At 42.6% G+C, this 27,369-nt stretch overlaps 1 protein-coding gene and 1 non-coding gene across 2 annotated transcripts in view; both read right to left on the reverse strand.

Moving 5' to 3' along the window:
- Window positions 1-244: 244 nt before the first annotated feature.
- CABP7 (calcium binding protein 7) overlaps window positions 245-27,369 on the reverse strand; it is a 207,581-nt gene continuing 180,456 nt past the window's right edge. Inside the window, exons 3-5 of the mRNA XM_077461221.1 lie at window positions 9,844-9,956; window positions 9,438-9,591; window positions 245-2,661 (exon numbers count right to left, since the gene is read on the reverse strand). Coding sequence (XP_077317347.1) covers window positions 2,534-2,661; window positions 9,438-9,591; window positions 9,844-9,956 — 395 coding nt within the window. The 3' untranslated portion in view covers window positions 245-2,533. The remainder of the gene's footprint in view (window positions 2,662-9,437; window positions 9,592-9,843; window positions 9,957-27,369) is intronic.
- On the reverse strand, window positions 24,107-24,213 carry LOC143941496 (U6 spliceosomal RNA). The gene has a single exon (XR_013264187.1). It is a non-coding gene; the product is annotated as a U6 spliceosomal RNA (small nuclear RNA).

Below are 27,369 nucleotides of genomic sequence, written 5' to 3' on the forward strand. Positions count from 1 at the left end.
GCTGGGCAATCTGCAATGTCACATAACATGCAATGAAATATAAACTATATAACCCCTGAAGTGAGACATAACCACTGAAGTGCCTTGCGCAAAAAGGAACATCAAACTGCAATTCTTCACCTAACCAACTGCTTGTCAAGCTGTCATCTCCTGCAGTGCAATATCATTCTGCAGTATGCGTATTCATCCTCAAGCATTCCACTCATTTCCTCTGTACTCTTTCACCACACAGTTAGAAGAGTAATACTGGCAAATGATTAGATTTATTAGAAATTGAAATATCCACAAAATGTATATGAGAAGGGAACATCAAATAACTGATATACAAATTACATGAGTTGGGGGGTGCCTAGTAACACAGGGTGTTAGAGGAAGTACAGCCAAAAAGCAAAGGCGGTAAGAGCACAGAATAGATCCGATGGAGAGCTGAAGACACTTCATCGGGAAGAAAGATCAGCAGACAGAAGAATGAAAAGATGGAGCATGCATAGTTAGGAAGGTGATGAAACAAGGGAAGTGAAATAGAAGACCCATACTGCAATACAAGAAGTAATGGTAAAAGTGGTAAAAGTGCTATAAAAAGGGCTGAAAGGAAAGAAACGTATTAAGAACAGAATAGCAGCAATATTTCCATTAGTCTGGCTATCTGATCAGACACAAAAGGACAAAAGAGTACAGTTAAGGCTGCCTGTCTCTTATCCATGCAGACACATACAGTATGTCAGTCACAGGCAGCAACATCAACACACTCTGTACTGTCCAGTCTTTCTAACCAGGAAAGTAAGGAGCAAGGTGATAAAGACATGGAGTTCTATAATGGGCCTGCTTAGCCCAGAGGCCCCATAGTGGGCCCACAGTCTGGACTCTGGAAACAAATAAGTATAGGACTGGCCACTGTTACATTAATCAAAACAAAATAATGAAGGAGAAGTGCAGTTGCGAACAAATAATGGCATGCATTAAGGAAAACAAGTAAAGCTCATACATAAATGGAGTGTCATATATAGCTCTTAATGGCCTGGGCTCATGAACAGTCCAAATATGTCGTCCAATAGATTTATTGCTTGCACACCAAAGTGCCATTCCAATTATTCAGTACAAGCCATTGCTTGCATTGTAAAGAAATGCTTTAGTAACAAACTCAATTTTTACCAGTGGAAACCCTGTTTGGCAGACATATTTAGCCCCACCCCACCTCAAGCATCTCAATTTAATGCCTTTGTGTACAGGGCCTAAGAAGACTATCAGATAAAACTAGAGATGCAACATGCATGAAGAAGGATGTATGACATTTGAAGAATAATTTCCAAAACCTAAAGCTTACCTCCACATTTCTGGGCAATTTCCAGGACAGTGAATTAAAAATTTCTGCAAATAGCACCTATTACATCTTGTTGAATATTATTCCTCCAAAGTCTTCTGAAATATCTTCTGTGTCCAATGAGACATGTTCAGATTTTACTAGTTGCCTGGGGTACATGGCTGTCTACACCTGTCATTAGTTGTCTACAGCATACCTGCCTGGCACCTATTTGAACATTTTCCAGTGGGAATAATGAATATTTCAACAACCTAGAAAATGGCAAGTAGAGAATTGATACATGCCATTTACAAAGTTTATAATTTTTGCTCTTTTACCATACAATATGAAATTTGCCAGAAACGTGGAATTAAACTTTAATATAGGAAAAACATGCCAAGAATTAGTCAATTATTCTAAAAAAATGGACTAGAAAAAAATGAACAAACCAGGAAAATAAGTATGGCAACAAGAGGGAAATTGAATGACTATTCTGTATACATACATACATTATTTTAATTAGAGACATTCCTATATTGCAAAAATAACATCAATTCTTTTTCCTCCCAAAATAGACCTTGTACTTTACGGGAAACAGACCACTTTTTCCAGGAAGTGGATGACTATACAATAATCCTCCATATTATAAGTGATAATGTCCAAAAGAGTATGGGCCAATTATACTTCAAGCATGTGTTTCAATAGAGAGACAGATGGAAGAAAAAACAGGGAGAGCTACATTTAACATTAACCCATTCAGCATTTTAGGGGTTAAGGCGAATGAATATCGCGGGAAGGGAAGACAGTTTAACCTTCGAGCTCCCTCTATTCACGCAGTGTAGAAAAGTTCACACCACAGGAGCTCAGTAACCCAATTGACCCTGTGCCCAAAGACCAGAGTTAACCCTTTATCAACCAAAAGTGTTATTGCTCATAAATATAGAGTTGTACATCCGTATACATATATACACCTATTATATATAGAGGGAGAGAGTAAAAGTCCTTTCGTGTCACAGATTTTGAAAGCACAGATGGTCACCTGACAATTTAAATGCCCATGCATTTTCCATGCAAATCCTCCCATGCACATTCAGACACCGGAGGAGGAGACCCATAGTCTTCAAAGTTTTGGGGTCTCCCCCTCTGTATGTTGCAGTCCTTTTAGGATTGGGGAAAAGGCAGGAGGAACTCCTGAAAGTTCGTATAAGTTCATGGCTTCTTATCCCCATGTCATTACTTCATGCCGCTGCGCAAGACCTGATTTGCTGCTATTAGCATCACACTGATGATGAAAGCGATGGCAAAGGCGCAGATTAAACTCTTACGCACGCAAGTCTGGCGGATTTGTTGATTTGGGGAACCTGAAACAAAGATGTATCAAAATAAAACGTGGCTATGTTAATAGTAATTCTAACAAGAAAAATGGTTAGAGTTTGTTATGTAGTGTATATATAAATATATACTATATATTGCTAACAGCTTCTAATATTAGAAAGCTGCACCTTTGGGTTTTGAATATATCATGCTGTTGAATTCAGTGCTGTTTACTGAAAGGTGCATGCTTATTGAACTATACAGGTGAAGATAAAGGAAATTACTGGCTTTTAGAGAGGGTGCTTATCAAAAGTCAAGTTGACAGCATGTAATGCAGGACCCACAAATGCTACAACTTAATTGTACAATCTCATGTGAGGGTCTAACTAAAAGGATAAAAAATAATGGATTATTTAGGTAGACCCCTGCACTACAAAATGGTTGGCAATTCTACCAACTGTTGCATAGAGATTGTGCAATCAATTTGTAATGGGTGCAGCTAGCTTAAAGCCCTATTGCAGCCTAAAGATTTTTGTTTTGTAGAGAGGAGTGAAGAGTTAGAACCTCTGCCAGGTTGTACTTGTTATCTGTGTTCTTGATGAGAATATCTACCCTCTCTTGCTGTCCTGGTGACAGGGTGCCACTGGGGCAAGATTCAATGGAATATCTTTCTGTTAGGGACAGATGCAACAAACAAGTCTATTTACCTTCTTGATCTTTGCAACCCTCTCATTGTTTTGTCCTGGTGTAATTTAGGCAGTGAAGGTGAACCTTCCCATTAGGGAAGCCATAAAATAAACCGGACAGAAGTTATGATTCATACTCATACTATCAAAAAGCTAAAAGCAAAGTTTTGGCTGGAGATGGGCTTTAAAACATTTTAAATTCATGGGTAAAAAGGTTTGAGCTGGAGTCCCACAATAACGAATTATTAATAGGTATTAGAGCTAAAGCATGCATAAATGTGTAAATAACAGCATAAAATATACGGTAATTTGTATCAGGCATCAGACAGTGTTTGTTAGTACCACATAGCAGCTATGAATGCACATTAGCCCATATATCAACACAATATATGCAGTGGATTCAAATAATCATTATGCAGACCCTCCAAGATGACCCACTCCATGTAATACAAAATACTCCACAACTGAACTTCTCTTAATAATCTCTTGAGTCTGTTTAACTGTAGGGTGAATTAATGTCTCTCAATTAAATTTTGCAAAGAGTGTGTATAATTAGCAGATACTATATTTTTTAGAAAGATTAAAGAAAAGCCCAGAAGCGGACTAATTAGTACCTTATGAAATGGGATATGTTGTCATGGGTCCCTAAAAAATGATTATAATCTTCCAATATAGAACTCATTGTAGTGTCAGCCCTCAACTAAATAAGATAACACACACATCTTTTCCAAATATTATTTGGCCTTATTCAATAAAGAGTACTTTTTCATTAAGACACCCTGCTAGATCTCTAAATGAATCACACTGGTACTCCCTTGCGATGGGTACCCTAGGTAGTATACTCATCTCTCCAGTAGCCCATGCCTCCTCTCTGTTCCAGCACTGCAGTTTTGTCATTCTTTTTTGCATTTAATACTTTTCTGTGCGAGATATATTCTATTCTATTTATATGGTAATTTTTGAGCCTAAACTGCATGTGAGTGAACTTTACATTGAGGGGAAGCTGAGCAGACATTCTTTATAGTTCCATCATCAATCTATGAGTCAAATGTTGGAACGGGCAACAGATTCATGTAATGTATGTATTCCATACTGACATCCAGCCCTTAGTGCAGCTGAACTTCCTCTTGCCGTTGCAGTCACACAGACAGCACAGCGGCAAGGAATTTTTTATTTGGCTGGGCAGAGCCTGATGGGGATTTATAGACAATGATTACCCATCAGGCCTCCCTTTGAATGCAGACAGTGAGCATATCCTTATCCAACAGACAGCTTTCTATTGGCTATAGAATCTGCCCACTGCTTGCTGTCAATCACAATGAGAGAGAAGAGCAAATGGGGAACTAGCGTCTTAGCTTCTCCCTCCGGTTCTGTCCACTTCAGCATCAATGGTTGCTAGGAGGCTGTCGGCTGTGAAGTTGACAGCATCCTTAACAACTAGTGACAGGTAAGGGTTGGAGGCAGCGCTTATGCAGCTCTGCAACACTTAGTACAGGAACAGGCACGCTGTCTCTTTAGGCCAACTTGCAGTTGGTTTTAATTACCTCCAGTTTCGTTATATATACAAACCCAGACGTAATTATTATTTTTTTTGAAAACGGACAATTTTTATTGATTTTCAGAAATTTTCAACAGAAAAAAATAAGAAAAAAGCACACTGTTGTATACAGCATATATCTGACAAGTTATCAATATACATTAAAGTCGGTGATAAAGCTCGGTTAGGACATGCAAATTATATATCCATAGGCAGTCTGTGATATGGTCAAGTTGGTTGGATAGGATTCAGAGTTGCTGTAACACAACAGAATTCACCCTGCAGAAGTGCTTGTGGGCGTGTGGAGGAGATAAAGAGAATAGTGAGAAGGTTAGAAAAGCGAAAGGAAGTGGACATAACCAGATAGGGGGGAGTGGGAGAGAAAGGGTGAGGGAGGACAACCAACAGCTCCAGGAGCTCTGCTCTGCTCAGGGACACCAAGCACAAGAACAGGCGATCCCCTCAAGGTCAGGGTTCCTTGGGATATCAGGTTGTGGGGATCTCAAGCGTAACCCATGGCTCCCACAGTTGATTGTGTATATCAAGAGTGTTGTTTAGGGAGGCTGTCAAATACTCCATCCTTTTAGCATCTCTGATTCTGGAGTGCAGTTCAAACAGTGTGGGGGGTTCCCTCCTTTTACACTTCAGGGCCACCAAGCATCTCGTTGCTGTTAGCACCTGGGCTAAGAGCTTTTTAGACAGTTTGGAAAAAGAAGGTGGTAGGAGGCCCACAACATTTTTTTTCGGGTTGAAGGGCACCCAGGAGCCAAAGATGGAGTGGAGCAAAGAATGTATTGTTCGCCAATAGGGGATAATAAGAGGGCAGGTCCAGTAGGTATGATATAGCGTCCCCGTATCTTTATTAAACCACCAACAGCGGAACTCAGCAGAGGGGTATATGGAGTGGAACAGGTCAGGGGTTTGGTACCAGTGGAGTAAAATCTTGTATTGATTTTCTTTTTGAAGCATACAGATGGAGTTCTTGGAGGCCAGTGACCATATGAGCTGCCACGTCTTCAGGGGTATATCCTCACCCAGGGCCTGCTCCCACTTGCGCATATAGGCATGTCGAGTTCCGGTTGACCACATATCCATGGTCAGGAGCTGGTAGGTGCTCAAAATCATACCTTTAGGGGACGAGCCCTCTAGACAAATCTTTTCAAATTCGGTTAAGGGGGAGAACTGAAGATGCGCTACGAAAGATTGCACATAATGGCGTATTTGTAGGTAACTAAAAAAGGCCTGTCTGGGCAAATTAAAAGTATCTTGCAGATCCTGAAAGGATATTCACCAATTGACCGTAGTGAATTAAGGCCCTATCCATCCAAAAGTAAGACATCTGCGAGGTCAAGCTGTCTAGGACATTGCGTTAAATAGGAATGAGGTGACCAGGGAGGCATTGGTAGTGAGCGGGTATGCCGATTTAGCGTGCCACCATAGCGTTTCGTAGAAGGACCCAGTAGCTGTATCCCACCAGGTGGAGTATCTGAGCTCCATAACATGGAATTCAGGTGGATGGGGGGCAACCACTGCTTCTCAATTTGTGTCCATCGATTGTAAGTATGAAGGGTACACCAAGAGGCTGCAGGGTGTAGCTGAGCTGCTAGCTAGTACTTGGCTATGCTGGGGAATGCAAGGGCGGCCTGATTGCGTGGAGCATACAAGACTGATCTACCAATCTGGTGCCTCTTATAATTCCAGAAAAAATGTATTAGGTAGCCCTGAACATTGATAAAGTGCATGACTGGGATGGGGATGGGTAGTGTCTCAAAGAGATAAAGAAGTCTAGGTAAAATCGTCATTTTTATGGTCACAAGGCGGCCAAATAGGGATAACTGTAAATATTTTCACTTGACCAGGGAGTTCCTAATGGAGGTGTATAGTAGGGGGGAAGTTGGCCTTATAGAGAGTGTCGTATGTGGGTGTGAGGTGGACCCCAAGGTATTTTAAGGAAGAAGTCTTCCACACATAGTTGACTGACTGTGATAGGGTAGACAGAGTCTAGTGGGGTATATTAAGGGGGAGGGCTTCTGTCTTATTTTTTAATCTGGTGCATTAAAAACAAGTAAACCACTTTGTAAAAGTGGCCCTAATCAGAACGACCTGAATCTGCTGCACATGTCAATAAAGTCACCAAAATATGCAGCAGAGATTTCTGAATCTGGCACAGGCCATTTTAAAGGGTCATAGAGCCAGAAAAGTGTTGGTGAGGATTTATTGACTTCACACGACAATGTCTCTACCTTATGCCTTTAAATCCACTTACGTATGTACAACTGCAGATATCTGACTGATGACTGAACAAGTGTGTGAGCCAACTACATCTTCTGCAGATTCATGCATAACATAGTGGGTTACACTATTAAAAATGACTCCTTTATTTCCTAGGGTATCCTTGGCTATGCTGAAATTACCTGTGGCCTTAGGAGGGCTGGCGATGCCAGATCTGAGGGCGTATTTTTTTGTCTCCCAGTTGACCTAATTTTATTGGCATTTTTTCCCCAGAACCCAAATGAAACGCAGTAGAGGAGGCGGTTGCTTCGTCATACGAATCTTTACTTAATATGGTATATAGGGGGGAAATTCTAGGAAAGGAGGTGGGAGAAGTTGTCTTTACCTGGGAAAATCTTTCATATATGCTCTTGCAACCTAGGGGATACACCTCTAATTAGCTCCCCGAATAAGCCTATATGATGTAATCAGTCCCTGAGGGAACTTAATAAGCTGGAAGGTGGTATCATATGGGCCCGGTATGGGATTAAGTATGTCCATCAGTTATAACTAGAGGGCCTGCTTTGCTCTTTTGGGGTTCCTAGGAAGTTGAAGTTGAAGTTTCAGGTATACCCAGCTGCGCCATGCTGCATTGGCCCAGTTTGGGGGAAGGGAAGTTCGGCTTTCTAATACTAAGTTGGAGGTGGCTGTGATGGACCCCGATTCAATAAAAATGGTTAGTAGATACTATGCCGTCCTGGGTCCTGGTAACCTGCAGTTAGTTAAGAGGACTAAAGCCAGATGGGCGGCTATTGCACCGGAGTTGTCAGATGAGATGTGGAGTGAGGTGCTTGATATGTATTTACTGACGGTCATTGCCTCAACGGACTAGATGATTCAGTTGTGGGAGGTACCTCCATCAGGCATTTTATACACCTATCTGTCTGTTTTTCATGCATATGAGGGACTCGGTGCTGTGTCATAAGTGCTAGCTGAGTGAGGCTAACTTTTACCATATGGTATGGAATGCTCTAAAGTAAGACCTTTTTGGTCAGGTGATGGGGTTCATAGCTGAAAAACTTTGATCTCCTGAATATATGCAGTCCCTTAGTTTGTCTTCTGGGAGTCATAGAGGATGAGGAGATGGGGACAGCTACAACATTGTTTCTCAGACTCCTTTTCTTCTATGCCCACAAATTAATTGTAAGAAGGAGGGTTTACACAGAGTTTCTATCTTTGGGAATGTGGATGAGGTTGGTGAATGCTGCATCCCGCTTTACAGAATGAAGTATGAGGCTCGTGGGTGCCCCAAAAAATTCAGGAAGGTGTGGTTTTGGTGGGTTTACTCCACGGATATACTAGAGGGAGAAGGGGATGTTTGAATTACAGCAAGGTGAATCTAAGGAGGGAAGATTGATGGAGAGCTTGTGGGCTACACACATTTAATGGGACGAGTACATTTACTTGAGGTTTGTTTGGTTAATTTGATATCCTATTAACTTGAAACTCTTACTGGACTTAGAGCTCTATCTAGCTTGTCTGGTCATAACATTTGTAGCCTGTACATTTGTGGGTTGATATTTTGTGCCCTTGTTATTTTTGAATATGTTACATTGCTTCTTGGTTATACTACTGTATTGTAATTAAAACGCATGTGTCAATATGCTTTGTATCTGTTGCCTCAAATGTCTGGTAATAAAAATTATTTAAAAATACAATGACTCCTTTATTTAATCTGCAACCATTTAAAATGCCATAAATGGAAATTCCTTGAAATGGAATATTTTCAGAAATGTAGTTTCTTGCCACTATGCTGAAGTCAAACTAGTATAATATCACAAATAGTGATTAACTGTTATGGGCTAATAATGCACTTGTAAAATAGAATAAAGCCCCATACACACTATCAGATTTTCTGCTGATTTTTTCCTTTAGATTTAACAAAACCATGTATTACAGGGGCCTGCCTGATTGCATACAAATGGAAACTCCTAAGGTTTGACCTCATATTATATGGTTTTGGTAAATCTGAAGGAAAACATCAGCAGAAAATCTGATCGTGTATATGGGGCTTTAGAGCTCCTTGTTGAAAAAGGCAGTATAGCAGTATGTGATAAAACATATCTCTCTATCTACTAGAATTACTGAAGGAACAGATATGGTTTTGTCACTTGATCATAATGGAATCTTACTAAATATAGTTAATGTATACTAAATATAGTTAAGGCCAAAAATGTGTCATCTTTCTTCTAAAGAGAGTAAGAAAATCAGAATTGGTGTTTGTAATGGTCTTAACGTGTTGATATATATGTCAACTGTGGTTCTTAAAACCCACTGCATTCAATGGTAACCCAAAAAAATAGATGTAAGCAATAAAGATCACACTTACTCTCCATATCGACAGAACAGTCCCCTCTTGTACCTAGATTCCCAGCCTCTTCAGTCAAAATGATGTTCTCGATGTCACGCATGGACAGGTGCTCGCAAAACGTGTCATACAGTAACCTCTTCAGTTCCTCCACTGATAGTGACTGCATGTCACACTGCAGGGACACACCAGGGATATGGGGTTCACTGCTCAGAGGACATCAGACTGATAAATATGACTGATAAAACTGATATAAATCTAACAAGGGCATGCTACAAACACATCATGAGAAGCATAAGGCTAGGCAGGAGTCACATATACACACACACACACACACACACACACACACACACACACACACACACACACACACACACGTGCGTGTGACTTCCCATCATGCTCTGGCATGAAAATGCATGCACATTACCTTCCAAAACACAGTGTCAAAATCAGCACCATGAAACTTGTCTGGGATCCCAGTGGTTGTGATCTTTGGTCCCAATAACGTTACGAACTCTTCAAAGTCCACCTGACCGTCCCCTGGAAAAAAGATGATGTGGTTAAGCCATATTTGGCAAAACAGTACAGTGTGGGGAAAATATACACATGCAATAATCAAAATATCAATGACATGTTCAATTTAGTGATAGTTCAAACAAAATTAACAGTTAAAGCTCAACTTTAGAGAACTGCGCAGGCACTGCAAGTGTTAATTGCTTGCTTAGTCTGTGAGGGCGCAAAAGTGCTTTTGCTGACCTGATCCTCTGTTGCATCGGCACTCTGTCAGTGGACTGTTTCACTGGACCCTGCATTGATCTTGATGATGTCAGGATCTTAGACCTCTGGAGTGTAGGAGAGAGGACACTGCTGGGACCAGTCTAGTAGTGAGGAGGAGTGGAGGATCGGGTAAATAAGGCTACTTTAATAAGTCCCCTAGACCTAAATGAGAAAATAACCCTTGCAGTTCAGGCGCAGCCCCACTGCAAGGGATATTGTCATGTATCAGATAAGACCAGAACTGTGTGGACTGCAACAGAGGAAACCCAAACGTGTATAAGTGAAATATGATTTATTAAGGAAAGTTAATAATATAAATACAACCACACAGTGCAATAAATCAACCAACAGAGACCCCCAACAACAACAGACAGATACGTACAATGAATGGGAAATGCTAGGATCGTAAATGATAGGCAGGCCAGGGTCATGCACAGAGGATCAGCAAATAAACAAGGGCAGTCCAGAATCAGAGACACAAGCCAGGCCAAGGTCATACACGGGGAGATCAGCAGATGGGGTAGGGAACACAGGACAGGGAGAGGATGGACGGATAAGACTGCAGGACAGGGATAATGGTAACAGGCGGGACAGGGTAGGGACCAGGACAGGGAAACAGGATCAGAACCACGGGTCACAGGTTCAGGGCGCAGGAACAGGTGCAGGAACAGGTGCAGGAACAGGTTCAGAATCAGAATCAGGCTCAGGATCAGGATCGCAAGCAGCAGGTCAGGGCACAAGGAACAATACCGAGGCAAACATATGAGTGCTTGCCAGCTATTTATAGGCCTGTGATTGGCCTCAAGTGACACCTGATTGCAGGAGAAGCTGCCTGCTCCATACTGCCAGGATCCATCCGCTGGTGGACGCCAGTACTGCGGCCCAAAGATGATATAGCATCAGCAGGGAAAAGCTCTCCTGACAGCTCAAAACTGACAGGAGACACCTGCTGGTGGACCTCAGTACTGCATGCCAAAAGACAGATATTATCAGCGGATGGAACATTTCCTGACAGATATATTTTAAGTTTCCCAGAGATGGACTTTAGATAAATATAACTTCCAGGAATCAAAACTGAGAAGCTTGTATGTGCTTCACCCTTTCTGTTTGTTTATCACTGAAAGTGAAAGAGAATCCGAAATTTTGGGTTGTCTCCAGAACAGTAATAGAGGGGAAATCTTCTAGTGGGGTTTACAGCCTTCCCTTGCTCTATTAAAATTATGAAATGTTTTCCTTTAGTTTTACTTTAACAAGCAAACCTACAATGGACACTGGTATGAGCAGGGAGGGAAGGGGAGGGGGGAGGAGGACAGAGGAGACATAAACACAGGAGAGCTGCAGATAGCAGGCTGCGGATGATAGAATCACGCAAACTTACCACGGTGTCAGGGCTCAGCAGCCATGATTATTGTAGTCAGTTTGCAGAGGGGAGGGTATAGCCAGGCAGGATCAGTCAGGTTTTTAGGGTATACAGGGGGCTGAATTATACAGCATAAGCACTGTGCTGTATAAAATGCTTTAAGGGAACAGGATGTTTATTTTTGGGGTTGACAAACACTTTATCTACTGGTCCCTCTTATTGCAGCTGAAAAATTTAGCTGTGCAAAATTAGTGACAGCAAATCACTGATTCTCTTCTGATTTACACAAAACCCACTCTTGGTTGCATCAACCATGTGGAAGTGACAAAGAAGCAACAAGCTCTGGCAGATCAAGTTGCATAAATAAAACTTTCAGCCTGACCATAATTCCTGCTTAGTCTAGTGTCATTAGGTGAATTAGCAGGATATCTCTTAAGGAAGCCTGCTAATGGCTGTTGTAAAATTGCATTAAAATTTCTAGCCGTAACATATACAATACCCAGCAGTAGTCTGGCAAGCCAGAGCACTGATAACCATCATAAAACATCATTAAGCAATGACTTTTAATTAAGCACGAGAAATATACTTTTGAGTCTGTCTCTATTTGAAATGAAACTTTCCTTTTCAAACCAGCTATCAAACGCTACACATAATCCATATATCCTGATATCATAACACTACAATAATAACAAGCATCTACCCAAATGTATAAGTACATTTTTATAATTTGACACCATATATATATCTGAGGGATGTCAGGTTTGTTCTTTTACAAATGGTAATTTTTATTTGTGTAACAATATTTTGGTTGTTGAACTGTAAAATAAGGTCATCTGGAAATATGGATACAGTTAAAAAAAAAACAGAATGGAGGAAGCCTCTGTTAAACTGTCATAAAATATTCTGACACCTCCTCAGACCACTCGTCAGACCCTTTCATTGTTTATGTAATTTCTGTGTCCATCCTCCTTACCAACTAACTCTAAACCCGGGTCAAAGCAATGGCCCCTTAATCCATGCGCCCACCCCCTAATATACATGAATAGGCTCCGGATGCATGGATTTCAATGTTTGTTTGTTTTTAAGCATGTAATTAGAGCCTGAGGCTCTAACTGACCTTAAAAAAAGGTGGGCTCGGGGGGCAGAGCACTGCCCCCCTGAGCCTACCCAGTTATGTGAGATTAGCAAATTAATATTCACTAATGTTTTCCTGCTTCACTTCCCAGCCAATCAGGAAGCGGGTCCTGAGACCCGATTGGAAAGGGAGTCTTAGGTTTCAAGACCCACTTCCTATTCGGACAGGACGAGATGCAAAGGCACGGCTCACTTGTGCGGGTGAGGGGGCAGGTATGTGCCCAAAATATTGAGCACCAACCGCCACTGTCTAAACCTACTCGCAGCCACATTCTAAAACGAATCTATCTAGTCCTGTAAAGAAATAATCACTATATATACCTTTAATGCAGCCGCTCTGGTCCAGTTCGATGCTGGGCTGTAAGTGGCAGCTTTAGTGTGTAGGCGCGTGCAGGAGAGGCAACCGACAGCGAAAGCCCCATAGCAACTTTATGTGTGATGTTACTTCCCAGGAATTTCACAGCCATTGTCAGTTCTCTCCTGCACACAACATCTGCAACTGGAGAGCGACCAGATCGGTTTCAGAAAAGGTATGTATAGTGATTTCTTCTTTACAGGGATAGAGAGATTAGTTGTGGCTGTGAGTAAGTTTAGAGTTAGAGTTTTTAATTTTCCCAAAACTATGAGACTTTGATATGAGTCATCTCTGAGGGCCAGTGACTCTGTCAGAATACAACTTATACTGCAGTGAATTGGACTCTGTCCAAAGCAAAGCCCAGATGAACTTTTTTGTTTTTAATCCTATTTATTTTGCTGTTGCTTTCTATTGTAATATTTTCTTTGGCAAATATTTGTTTTGCTCTATTTTTTTCTTTTCTTTCATTAAAATGATAATTAAAATAGTTAAGCTGAATCTCTAAATGTACTAAATAGGAACTTAAAGAATTATTGCCTCTTCATCAATCGTTGTTACAACATTTTAAACTGTTACCTTTATGTTTGTGTGGCATTGAGCATCACAGCCATTTCTAAAAGTCAAAATTGCTATGACACATACTGTGATTAGGGCATGTTTCTGTTAAAATACAAGGTGGCAGCTTCTGTTAGTGTGCGAAAGGGGCAACTGTGGACTTAACTGACCCCAGAGATTATTGCTCCCAGTCTGATAGTGCTAAGATTGTTGTCCTACGGGCTGGAAAATCACTGGGCAGGGTGAGGCTAAGGGTGCCATTGTCAAATATTGCTGGCAGTGGTGGAATCTGAGACTGTCATCATCACACTAGGCACCTCCTTGCCATTCCCAAACTCTTATGCCGCGTACACACGATCAGACTTTCCGGCAGACTTGGTCCGGTGGACCAGAATCCGTCGGACAATTTGATCGTGTGTGGGCTCCGTCTGACTTTTTCTTCCCAAAAGTCCGATGGACCTAGAAATAGAACATGTTTTAAATCTTGGTCCACCGGACCAAGTTCCTATCGGGAAGCCCATTCGTCTGTATGCTGGCCCGAGGGAGCTACAGCACCTGCCCGCGAGAATGTTTCTGAGCTACAGGGTACTGTACACCAGGCCCTTAGGTCTGTTATGGATTTTAAGGGGAACCCCCTACGCTGAAAAAATGGCACGGGGTCCCCCCCAAAATCCATACCAGACCCTTATCCAAGCACGCAGCCCGGCTGGTCAGGAAAGGGGATGGGGACGAGCAAGCGGTTCCTGAACCGTACCAGGCCGCATGCCCTCAACATGGGGGGATGGATGCTTTGGGGAAGGGGGGCCTTGCGGCCCCCCACCCCAAAGCACCTTGTTCCCATGTTGATGAGGACAAGGGCCTCTTCCAGACGACCCTGGCTGTTAGTTGTCGGGGTCTGCGGGTGGGGGGCTTATTGGAATCCGGGAGCCCCCTTTAATAAGTGGGCCCCCAGATCCAGGCCCAACACCCTATGTGAATAAGTATGGGGTACCCTGCAGGAAAAAGTGTCAATAAAAAAACACTACACAGGTTTTTAAAGTAGTTTATTAGGCAGCTCCGGGGGTTTTCTTCCCGCTTCGGGGGTCTTCTTCTGACTTCTCCGCGCTTGCCAGTTCTTTTCCCGGGCTTCTCCACTATCTTCTGCTCTTTTGTCGCTCTTTTGCTAGCAGTGGCCCAGCTTTCTCCTTCATCATTGTCATTGCTGTCTTCTTCTTCCTTCTTCTGTTCTTCCGATGTTGACACAACGCTCTCTCCCGCTGTAATGCCGTGGACACGGTGTGCGACAACTTATATAGGCATAAGGGGCGGGGTCACCACCCACAGACCCCGTCAACCAACGGGGTCGGGAAGAGGCCCTTGTCCTCATCAACATGGGGACACGTGCTTTGGGGTGGGGGGCCGTATGTTGAGGGCATACGGCCTGGTACGGTTCAGGAGGGGGGGGGGCGCTTTCTCATCCCCACCCCCTTTCCTGACCGGCAAGGCTGCGTGCTCAGATAAGGGTCTGGTATGGTTTTTGGGGGTATCCCAATGCTGTTTTTTCGGCGTATGGGCTTCCCCTTATAATCCATACCAGGCAATGGGGCTCACAAGGTGTCAATCTCGCCGATGAAAGCTGCAAGATTGACTTCCCTTTCTAGACCTGTCGTACTTGGAGTCACGTTCAAAATGAACGGGCGGGCAAGTCCGTTCATTTTGAAAGTCCGTCGGGAAGTCCGTCAGACCTAGTCTGCCGGAAAATCTGTTCGTGTGTACGCAAGTCAGCTCGCTCGGAAAGTCCGTTGGACCTCCAACGAAAGTCAGTTGGGAAGACCGTCGGACCTAGTCCATCAAAAAGTCCAGTCTTGTGTACACGACATTAGTGTTATGCCATATAATGTCTATTATTGTTATTATTATCTATCCTGACTTTGACAGTCCTCAGACTATTTTGCGCCTTAGGCAAGACAAGCTCAAAAAAAAAAAACCTCACAATTTCAAAATTTTTAAAAACAGTAGAAAATATTAAAACAACACAACATGAAACTGCTCAATTTCTCTGGCTAACAACATCCAATCCTGCAGCACGCAGTGGTATGTGGAACATCGGTGCAGTGAGTGGGGAACAGAGGTAGTATTGGGAAGTAGGCCTGGACTGGCACAAAAAAAATGGTCTGCTCAGTCTAAAATGCCTGGGACTATTTTTTTTAAACCAAATTACAAATAATGACAACTACCAGTGTCTTTTAGTTATATTTAGCCTGCTTCACTCCTTTGGTGTCAGTAGTTGTTTGTTTTTTTTAATTATTTTTTATCATTTTATTTAACTTTTTTTGTTTTACAATTTTATTTTTGATTATTTTTTTTAGTACCCTCATTGGAGGGCTTTGGTGAAATATAGGGATGAGCCCCATGTTGGAGTCGAATGTAAGTTACGTCATCGGGTGGCCCCACTCTCAGTTATATAAGAACTGTCACAAGCTAAGAAGCGTCACACGGGGGAACCTCCTATGGGGTTCGGTCACGGCTTTTCTTTTTCTTTTTTGGTCCGCCAGCAGCGCGATAGAAGATGAATGGACATCGTAGGACATTTTTTTTTTTTTTTTTTAATAAAGAACTTGTCCAAAGCTGTGTCTTGTCTTTTTATAACATTTTGACACTTTTTTTGTGAAATGGTAGGGGTACTTGTACCCCATTACCATTAAACACAAGGAGAGGCTGGGATCTGGGGATCCCCTTGTTAAAGGGCGCTTCCAGATTCCGAAAAGCCCCCCGTCCGCAGACCCCCACAACCACCGGGCAAGGGTTGTGGGGATGAGGCCCCTGTCCCCATCAACATGGGGACAAGGTGCTTTGGGGGCTACCCTAAAGTACCCTCTCCATGTTGAGGGCATGTGGTCTGTTATGATTCAGGAAGGCGGGCGCTCTCTTTTCCCCCCTCTTTTCCTGCGGCCTGCCAGGTTGCATGCTCAGATAAGGGTCTGTTATGAATTTTGGGGCATTTTTTTTAATTTTGGCGCAGGGTTCCCCTTAATTTCCATATCAGACCCAAAGGGCCTGGTATGGATTTTATGGGGACCCCATGCAAATTTTTTTTACATTTTGGTTTGGGGTTCCCCTTAATAGTCTATGAATGAATGGGAGGCCTCTGTACATGTTATTCCTGTTCATTCATTCTGTGCTGCCGAGGCTCCAGAGATGAAGATTGAGGGTTGTCTCCTCAATCCCCTTTCTCAAAGTTGAAACATCTGTTTAGACCCCTGATATTTCACTAGGGATGAGTCGTACACCCTGCAGCAGAACATGCGAACAGGCAAAAAATGCGGAAAAACACACGAACACTGTTAAAGTCTATGGGACACAGACATGAATAATCAAAAATGCTAATTTTAAAGGCTTATATGCAAGTTATTGTCATAAAAAGTGTTTGGGGACCCGGGTCCTGTCCCAGGGGACATGTATCAATGCATTAAATTTTCTTTAAAACTGATGTTTTTTCGGGAGCAGTGATTTTTTTAATGCTTAAAGTGAAACAATAAAAATGAAATATTCCTTTAAATATTGTGCCTGGGGGTGTCTATAGTATGCCTGTAAAGTGGCGCATTTTCCCCATGTTTAGAACAGTACCACAGTAAAATTTAATTTCTAAAGGAAAAATTGTCAATTAAAACTGATCGCGGCTGTAATGAATTGTTGGGTCTTGGCAATATAGATAAAACTCATTGAAAAAAAAGAGCATGGGACCCTCCCCCAGTCCATTACCAGGCTCTTTGGGTCCAGTATAAATATTAAGGGGAACCCCAAACCAAATAAAAAAAATGCATGGGGGTCCCTCCAAAATCCATACCAGGCCCTTCAGGTCAGCCCCATGTACCTATACACGGACTGGAATATATCACCTTATGCTGATTTCATGCTCTGTGAAGCTACCTTTTATTATATCTGTTGCATAACATTAAGTAAAATAATAAAATAAAAATGTACACATTTACCAGACCCTTCTCTGCTCTCCATCCTGACAGATCCCCCATAGCAGCTGGTGGGAGAGGAGGTAAGCTGGCAGAGCTGTGGGGGGGACGAGGAGGGCCAGGAGAGAGGAAACAGCGGAGCCGGAAGAGATCAAATCGGGGCCGGGAGAGAGGAAACAGTGGGGTCAGGAGAGAGGAAACAGCGGTGCAAAGAGAGAGGAAACAGCAGGGCCGGGAGAGAGGAAACAGTGGAGCTGGGAGAGAGGAAAACGATGGGGCCGGGAGAGAGGAAACGGCAGGGCCGGGAGAGGGGAAATGGCGTGGCCGGAAGAGAGGAAACGGCGAGGCCGAGAGAGAGGAAACAGTGGGACCAGGAGGAGAGGACAGCGGGGTTGGGAGAGAAGAAAAAGTGTGGTTGGGAGATCACATCGGTGGCATATAGAAAAACTGATCCTCTCCATTTTCTTCCATGGCTGCAGGAGGGAGAGGAGGAGAAGCCGGATTTCAACAGCTGCAGGGGATCGGTTTCTGTACATGCCGCTGTCTTGTTAAGACATGCCGTGGCTGCACCCTAGGCCATTTAAAATGTTGTTTGAAACTGCATCTAATCCTTAACCACTTTCAGACCGGACCATTTTGCTGGTAAATGACCAGAGGTCTTTTTACAATTTGGCACTGCGCTGCTTTAACTGGTAATTGCGCGGTCATGCAATGTTGTACCCAAACAAAATTTGCGTCCTTTTCTTCCCACAAATAGAGCTTTCTTTTGATGGTATTTGATTGCCTCTGCGATTTTTATTTTTTGCGATATAAATGGAAAAAGACAGCAAATTTTGAAAAAAAATGATATTTTCTACTTTTTGTTATTAGAAAAATCCAATAAACTCAATTTTAGTCATACATTTAGGCCAAAATGTATTCAGCCACATGTCTTTGGTAAAAAAAAAGTCAATAACTGTATATTTATTGGTTTGCGCAAAAGTTGTCACATCTACAAACTAAGGTACGTTTTCTGGAATTTACGCAGCTTTTAGTTTACGACTGCCTATCTCATTTCTTGAGGTGCTAAAATGGCAGGGCAGTACAAAACCCCCCCAAATGACCCCATTTTGGAAAGTAGACCCCCTAAGGAAATTGATAAGTGGCATGTTGAGCCCATTGAATATTTTATTTTTTTGCCTCAAGCGATTGAATAATGACAAAAAAAAAATTATTTTTTTTTTTTTTACACAAAGTTGTCACTAAATGATATATTGCTCACACATGCTATGGGCATATGTGAAATGACACCCCAAAATAAATTCTGCTGCTTCTCCTGAGTATGGGGATACCACACGTGTGGGATTTTTTGGGAGCCTAGCCGCGTACGGGGCCCCGAAAGCCAAGAACCGCCTTCAGGTTTTCTAAGGGCGTAAATATTTGACTTCACTCCTCACTACCTATTACAGTTTTGAAGGCCATAAAATGCCAAGATGGCACAAAACCCCCACAAATGACCCCATTTTAGAAAGTAGACACCCCAAGCTATTTGCTGAGAGGCATGTTGAGTCCATGGAATATTTTATATTTTGCCACAAGTTGCGGGAAAATTACAAACTTTAATTTTTTTTTATTTTTTTTTCACAAAGTTGTCACTAAATGATATATTGCTCACACATGCCATGGGCATATGTGAAATGACACCCCAAAATAAATTCTGCTGCTTCTCCTGAGTACGGGGATACCACATGTGTGGGATTTTTTGGGAGCCTAGCCGCGTACGGGGCCCCGAAAGCCAAGAACCGCCTTCAGGTTTTCTAAGGGCGTAAATATTTGACTTCACTCCTCACTACCTATTACAGTTTTGAAGGCCATAAAATGCCAAGATGGCACAAAACCCCCACAAATGACCCCATTTTAGAAAGTAGACACCCCAAGCTATTTGCTGAGAGGCATGTTGAGTCCATGGAATATTTTATATTTTGCCCCAAGTTGCGGGAAAATTACAAACTTTTTATTTTATTTTATTTTTTCACAAAGTTGTCACTAAATGATATATTGCTCACGCATTACAGTTTTGAAGGCCATAAAATGCCAAGATGGCACAAACCCCCCCCAAATGACCCCATTTTGGAAAGTAGACACCCCTAAATTTAGGGGTACACTAGTGAGACTAGGTAATAAATGGCGGGTGCCCTGAAACTATAAAAAAATAACTAACCAACCAGCGTCACCTGTAACCGTTATATGGTGATCACTGGTGAAAGGGTTAACTAGGGGGCAATCAGGGGGCTTTATGCGGTAGTATATGGGGGTCCCTGGCGCTATAAAAAGCTGCGGCGAACCTAAATACCTACCTGCCTAACTAGCGTCACCTGTGACACTAATACAGCGATCAGAAAAATGATCGCTTATTAGGCTGGGTTCACACTGGAGCGATGCAGGAACGCCACGAATCCGCGGCGGGTTCCCGCATCGCATGCCTCCCGGCGGCAGTTCACACTGCCCTATGCGAACTGCTGGGAGTGTCAGTGAAATGTTAATGACACCCCCAGATCAGTTCGCATATCGCAGTGCGATCTGCAAACTCGGATCGCATGGTGTGAACACCCATGCGATCTGATTCTGCTGCGGACCAAAAAAAGGGTCCCGTGCGAGTTTGCGGCGGGTGCGGCGGGTGCGATGCGAATTCAGCCATACTATCTGTATGGCTGAACTCGAATCGCACAGAGATCGGATGTGATTTGCACTGCAGTGCGGTGCGAATCACATCCGTTCTCAAACCGCTGCAATGTGAACCCAGCCTTAGTGACACTGGCGACGGGGGGTGATCACGGGGTTAAACCTTTATTGGGGGGGTTAGGGGGGTACCTTAGAACTAAAGGGGGCTAACCCTAACTGCCCTAACAGTTATTACAGTCACAAATGACACCCGCCGGGTGATCAAGGGGTTAAACCTTTATTAGGTAATAAATGGCGGGTGCCCTGAAACTATAAAAAAATAACTAACCAACCAGCGTCACCTGTAACAGTTATATGTGATCACTGGTGAAAGGGTTAACTAGGGGGCAATCAGGGGGCTTTATGCGGTAGTATATGGGGGTCCCTGGCGCTATAAAAAGTTGCGGCGAACCTAAATACCTACCTGCCTAACTAGCGTCACCTGTGACACTAATACAGCGATCAGAAAAATGACCGCTTATTAGGCTGGGTTCACACTGGAGCGATGCGGGAACGCCACGAATCCGCGGCGGGTTTCCGCATCGCATGCCTCCCGGCGGCAGTTCACACTGCCCTATGCGAACTGCTGGGAGTGTCAGTGAAATGTTAATGACACCCCCAGATCAGTTCGCATATCGCAGTGCAATCTGCAAACTCAGATCGCATGGTGTGAACACCCATGCGATCCGATTCTGCTGCGGACCAAAAAAAGGGTCCCGTGCGAATTTGCGGCGGGTGCGGCGGGTGCGATGCGAATTCAGCCATACTATCTGTATGGCTGAACTCGAATCGCACAGAGATCGGATGTGATTTGCACTGCAGTGCGGTGCGAATCACATCCGTTCTCATAAACCGCTGCAATGTGAACCCAGCCTTAGTGACACTGGCGACGGGGGGTGATCACGGGGTTAAACCTTTATTGGGGGGGTTAGGGGGGTACATTAGAACTAAAGGGGGCTAACCCTTACTGCCCTAACAGTTATTACAGTCACAAATGACACCAATGCAAAAAAAAAAAAAAAAAAATGCAATTGGTGTCACTGTGACTGGGGGGGCAGGGGTAATTGGGGGGGTAATCGGGGGGTAAAGGGGGGGTGTGAGTGTGCCTGGCATGTTCTACTGTATGTGTGGTGTGTTGGTGCAACTCACCGATGCTCTCTCCTCGGTGCCGGAACGAAAAATACCGACACGGAGGAGAGAATACATCACTTCCTCTCCTGTGTTTACATTACAGGAGAGGAAGTGATGTCACGGAGGATTTTCATTCGTCGGGAGCGATCGCGAGGGGGTGGCCATGAATGAATGGCCGTCCCCTCGTCCGGGATCGCTCCCGAACGAATGCCGACCGCCGCAGGCACCGGGGGGGGGCCCGATCGGGCCCCCCACCCGCGGGAAGGCAGGGACTTATATATACGCCCTTATGCCTGCCCGTGCCATTCTGCCGACGTATATCGTCGTGCGGCGGTCGGCAAGTGGTTAAAGTGGATGTTTCAGTAACTCTACATGTGTGTATGAGTAAATTCTTTGTATGCATAGGCGTGCGCACAGGGTGTGCCAGGGCACACTCTAATCACTCTGTGTGGCACAGATTCCCCCTGTTTAACCGGTTCCCGACCAGCGCACGACGATGTACGTCAACAGAATGGCACGGGCAGGCATATTGGCGTACAGGTACGTCCAATCTTCAATGCCGCCCTGCCATCGGGAGCGCGCCACCGGCGGCGCGCTCCCATGAACAGGGAGGGTAGGCGTTTGTGTACCAAGAATTGGTTGCGCCAGCGTCACCAGTTCTCGCACATGCCTTTGCTCCGTGAGATCCGTGAGAATAATCCTGATCATTTCAGAAATTTTCTCCGGATGACGGACCCCGTTTTTCACCATCTGCTGGCTTTGCTGACCCCTTATATCACCAGGCAGGATACCTGCGTGTGGCAAGCCATCACTTCGGAGCAGAGGCTCATCGCCATGTTGCGCTACTTGGCGACAAGGAGAAGTTTTCAGGACCTCAAGTTCTCTACAGGCATCTCCCCCCAGGCTCTGGGGATCATTATTCCAGAGACCTGTTCTGCCATCATTCAGGTCCTGCAGAAGGACTATATGAAGCTAAGTTTTATCCTTAAACATCACATTCTATGTATTTCATGATTGCTAATGTCTTGCATTTCTTTCCTCATTCCCTAATTACCATCATTGCAATATGCTCTAATTCATATGCTGTGCCCCTTTGTCCTCATGCATATTTGCCTCACTAACTTCCCCACCATGCTCTTCCATAAAACTATAGTCTAGTCACTTACCAATGTCTTTTGGCAGCTCCATAGTATTGCTTTCCCCTAAACACGCCCTAAAATGTCTACAAATGTGATGTGTGTGCTTCAATTCATGCAAAGTGACCTTTTTTTTTTATTTTTGGAGTTGTGCCAAACTCATTAATAACCCCCCTCTCCCCAACTGCTAGCTCAGCTGATAGCAATCTTCTATCTGATGACTTGACCAAACCAAATACACACTATACCTACCTTTTTCATGATCACATTTATGGACGAGTTCACCAAAGCATGTAGTGTAAGGGCCTGCCTCAATACTTTCAAATGCTATTTTTATTTTTTTTAACACATTAATTTTCTTGCTATGTAATAGCAGAATGTCAAAATGTGCTTCCATTTTGTTATTATGACACTTCTTACCTGTCCCGTGGGCTGCCAATAGTGTAAGTAAGGAGGGGCTTCACAAAGTATCACACATTATTTAGGCATTCTGCTCTCAATCAAGTGGAGAGGGTTACCTGTCCTAAACATCCTCCCTCATTTTTTAGCAAGGGCCCATCATATGGGGGGGTGGGGGGTGGGGGGATGATGACTCTCATAAGGGGACCTTATACTTTAGGCTTTAAATACTCAGTTCCCAAAATGTTCTACTAATTTTGACCAAAAATGTGGGTGTCTAATCTGCTTGCAATGTCGATTTGTCAAATTACTAATTTTTGTATATAGTCCACAATGAGAAACAAATACTTAATGACTGCACACACCGATTATCAGATACACAAAGACAAGCAGAAACCGAAGAGCAGTAGCGATCTGAATCACTAATGTGAAAAGCGCGAATCGTCTCTCCCCAAACTCCTACTAACACGAGATCAGCAGAAGGAGCCCAAAGGGTGCTGGACGTGGTACTGAATTTCCCTTTTCTAGTCCCGCCGTACACGGCTTACGTCACCGCGTTCTTGGCAACCGCAAAATCAGACAACTTGGTCCGACTGTGTGTATGCAACAGTTTCGGACACAATCCGTCAGACAAAATCCGACGGATTTGGTTGGCAGAATGTCCGACCGTGTGTACAGGGGCTAAGAACTCCACAACAGTTAAATTCTGTAGTCTGATTGGAATAGTAGAGGACACCTCCCAACTAGCACAAAACGTAGTTGTAATAAACATGTAGACCATTGTGTAAGTTTAATCGGGAGGAGGGGAACCCTCTGGGGAGTGGAATGAGCTTAACTCTGTTGCCCAGGAACCAAGCCTAACATTTTAGAGGACAGAACCTATTCTTTCTATAACATGTAAGTTATGGCTCTTAGTCCTGGATTAGCAGGAATGTTTCCAGAAACTAGCTGCAAACGAGGGGAATTTTCTTATTTATGGAAAGAGAGGAAGGGTGACACAGACGGTGTCAATGGGGGGGGGGGATAAAATAGGAAAGTAGAGGCAGTAGAAGGGAAGTAAAGGGGTGCAAAGTTCCGGCAAGGCCAACGACCCTAGACTCCAATTTATCTTAAGTCAAGCTACTCAAATGTAGGACTTGCACTCGTCTGAGAATCGGAACAGATTCCAATGCGTCCAGCGGGTGTTGTGTTCCTCTAAAAATATGGAACGCTTCACAAATTTGCGTGCCATCCTTGCACAGGGGCCATGTTAATCTTCTCTGTATCATTCCAATTTTAGTGTATGTCCTGCCGAAGCAAGGACCACATGTATGACTTTATAGTCACGTGGGCTGGTCTGATATGATAGAGAGGAAATGTTCAGCGTAGAAACTCACTGAAAACTGAACATGTACAGAGTTGCTACCTCAGCTGCAAAATCCCTAGCTGAATTGGGAACATGAACCGAAGGTGGAGACAGAGATCACCAGGATCAACCAGATTTTTGCAGAATACAGAAAACAAATCCCATAGTAACAGTAAGTATGAACAGCATGTAATCCACATTTAATAATAAATTAAATAGTGTTGTTGTGCTTTTTAAGGACATTTTCCCGCACAATATTTATTAAGTAATTTTTAACGAAGATATTTTTAAGATACAAAATCAATCTATATGACACAGTCTATACATGTGAAACGTATTCACGGAGACAAGTAATCATAAAAATAGTTACATTTATTGGTTGACAAAAGACAAATATCTACATGAAATTAAAATACAGATCATTTGACAGTTAATGGAAATACCCTCAAACTGGGCGTAGTAGTACCTTGGACTTAATTATCACCATTATCACTTCTCGGTAGAATCAATAACCTTTTGATAATTGACAATTAAACAGAATGTCTGTATTTCACACGTCCAACCGTTACTATACTGCAGGTAAGTAAGTTGTTAACAATGTGAAATAAATTAGACATTTGTTTTTTAATAAAATTGGCATCTATGCAAAAAAGAAATTTATAATGAAAAATTTAATTTAGAGAAAAATCTAAAAGGCAGTTATTGATTCCGGAGAACGATTTTCAATAATAGAATATTCAAAAACATCAATATTTAAGAGAACATAGAAGATATAATAAAAATATTTACCCATTTCCAATATGGTTATTAGTGTGGATTGTTGGTTACCAGGAATTTTAAGATGGCTGCCATGACTTTCAACATGGATTCTCTTACAGAGGAATTACTTTGTGTGACCTCCGAGTTTCAAGGAGCAGGGATCTTCATGAATGTAAAAATGTGTATTCATGCATGGTGCATGAGTATCAGTTTGTCTGGGAGTCTTCCAGTGTCCCTTCTCAGGGGGGGTCCCTAAGCTTCCCCCTGAGCTCTCTTTCCTCCCCAGCTCTCCTTCTCTCTTTCCTTCATGGCATCTTTCTAGTTTCTTAAATATCCTCTTAAACAAAAAGATCAAAAAATTATACTAAGTTCTGCCCAGAGGGTATGTGTCCCTTTCCTATTGGCAGGCAGACTTAATGATCACCTTTCCCAGTAGTCTCGTGATTTTAAGGTAATAGCACCTTCAACCACCAGGTGTCTCACATGTGTTTTGTGGTTTATCTCTATAAGTGATATATTTAATTTTATATTGTGTATTTTTTTGTACCTTAGTGAAAATAATCTCTCAAACTGGGAATTCTACTAACCACATACTATCAAATACGCTTAGCATAATTATTGATTAATCACTTGCATAAAATGGTGATATATATATATATACATATCAATGTATATCTATTAATCTTTAGTCCATTTATAAAGGACACAGGTTAGATATATATCAAACAATATCACATACAATTATTATCTATATGGATACATGTATAATTCGGGTATCCAATCAATATTTGTTTATCTAAACATAGGTTAAATTCTTATACAGTTATAATCACGATTATATGTTTTTCATAATGCTAATTCGTTGCTAAAACACTTCTATTTATAATAAACACTTTCATATATAATTTCTTTATGACAAAGTTCTTTAGATCATTAGATACTAAAATTATAATATCTTTGGTGACCTACACATATCACATATAGTTTGAATTACTTGAAGTACTTTTGAAATATGTCTGACTTGTATATCCCTCTCACACCATGTTTTGAGATGAACTTTGAACTTCCAATAAATGTTCAGATGGCTTTAGCTGTGCCACACAATAGGTTTTGTTGGACAAGGTGTCAGCTATCTGCATGGTTGTATATTGTCCAAACAGTCTTTTACTTACGCACAATGGGGTTTTCTAGTTAAGGATTATTTCCATGTGATAAATACTTATGCAAGTTTGGTCTTCTCAATCTAACCAACAAAATAAGTAAACATCTTTTTGTTTGGTGACAGAAACTACCATTGTTCCAGTCTCTTGTTTCAACACAGGTTTTGTAAAAGTTTAAAAAGAACTAATCCCTTGAACATTTGGAAAAACCTGTGAGATCCTGTATTTTGCTTTAAAGTTCTCCAAGAGGTCACAGTTCAATAATATCAACATTATAGTTCATCCACTTTTTTTAGGCCTACTGAAATCTCTCATCTCTGCCAGTGAATATTAAATGTATTTCTTCATGAATTCACAACAGTGTGGAGCTAAATTAATGCACCACGATAGAAAATATACAGTACCTAATGTGCATAGAACTATATAATAGGGCCTATAAGGCCCATATGTGACCCCTTTAAGCTATCTGACTGCTGGAACACTGGTGTTTGGAGACTGCCTGCTTGCGAAACCGCTCTGTGCATCTTTTAATGCGATTTTGCGACTGTGGAAAATATGTAAGTGCACTTCTATTATTGAAGATACCGATTTTTTAAACATATCACGCTATGAGATGTCGTTTTCTTGCTTTGCATTACATTGTTGGAAGAGATGCAGAAAGAGGATGAGGAGTAAGCCCTTGTACACATGGTCGGAGAATCTGTCGGAATGAGTCTTATCGGACAGTGTCATCGGATAATCCGACTGTGTGTGGTATGCATCGGACTGATTCCGTCCGAATCTCTGTCCGACCCAATTTTCCAACATGTTGGAAATATTTCCCGACCAACTGGGCCGGACGGACCTAATCCGATCATGTGTAGAGCATTTTCATCGGACCAAGTGCCACGCATGCTCAGATCAAATTCCTACATCAAAGCTATTGGCTACTAGCCTGAATGTAGTCCCATCGTAACTAAATTACGTCATCACGTTCTGAAAGATCGGATTTTTCGCCAACTTGGCCCGACCGTGTGTATGCAACAGTTTCGGACACAATCCGTCGGACTAAATCCGACGGGCAAAATCCGACGGATTTGGTTGGCAAAATCTCCGACCGTGTGTACGTGGGCTTACAGAAAGACATCCTGGTTGTTTTAAATGCTCTGTTGACCATTTTATATGGTCTACACTATCTTGTAAGAAGCCAACCTTC

This window comes from Lithobates pipiens, unplaced genomic scaffold, assembly GCF_037356315.1.
Source record: "Lithobates pipiens isolate NorthernLeopardFrog02 unplaced genomic scaffold, aLitPip1_a1.2 Scaffold_3, whole genome shotgun sequence".
Taxonomy (NCBI): Eukaryota; Metazoa; Chordata; class Amphibia; order Anura; family Ranidae; genus Lithobates; species Lithobates pipiens.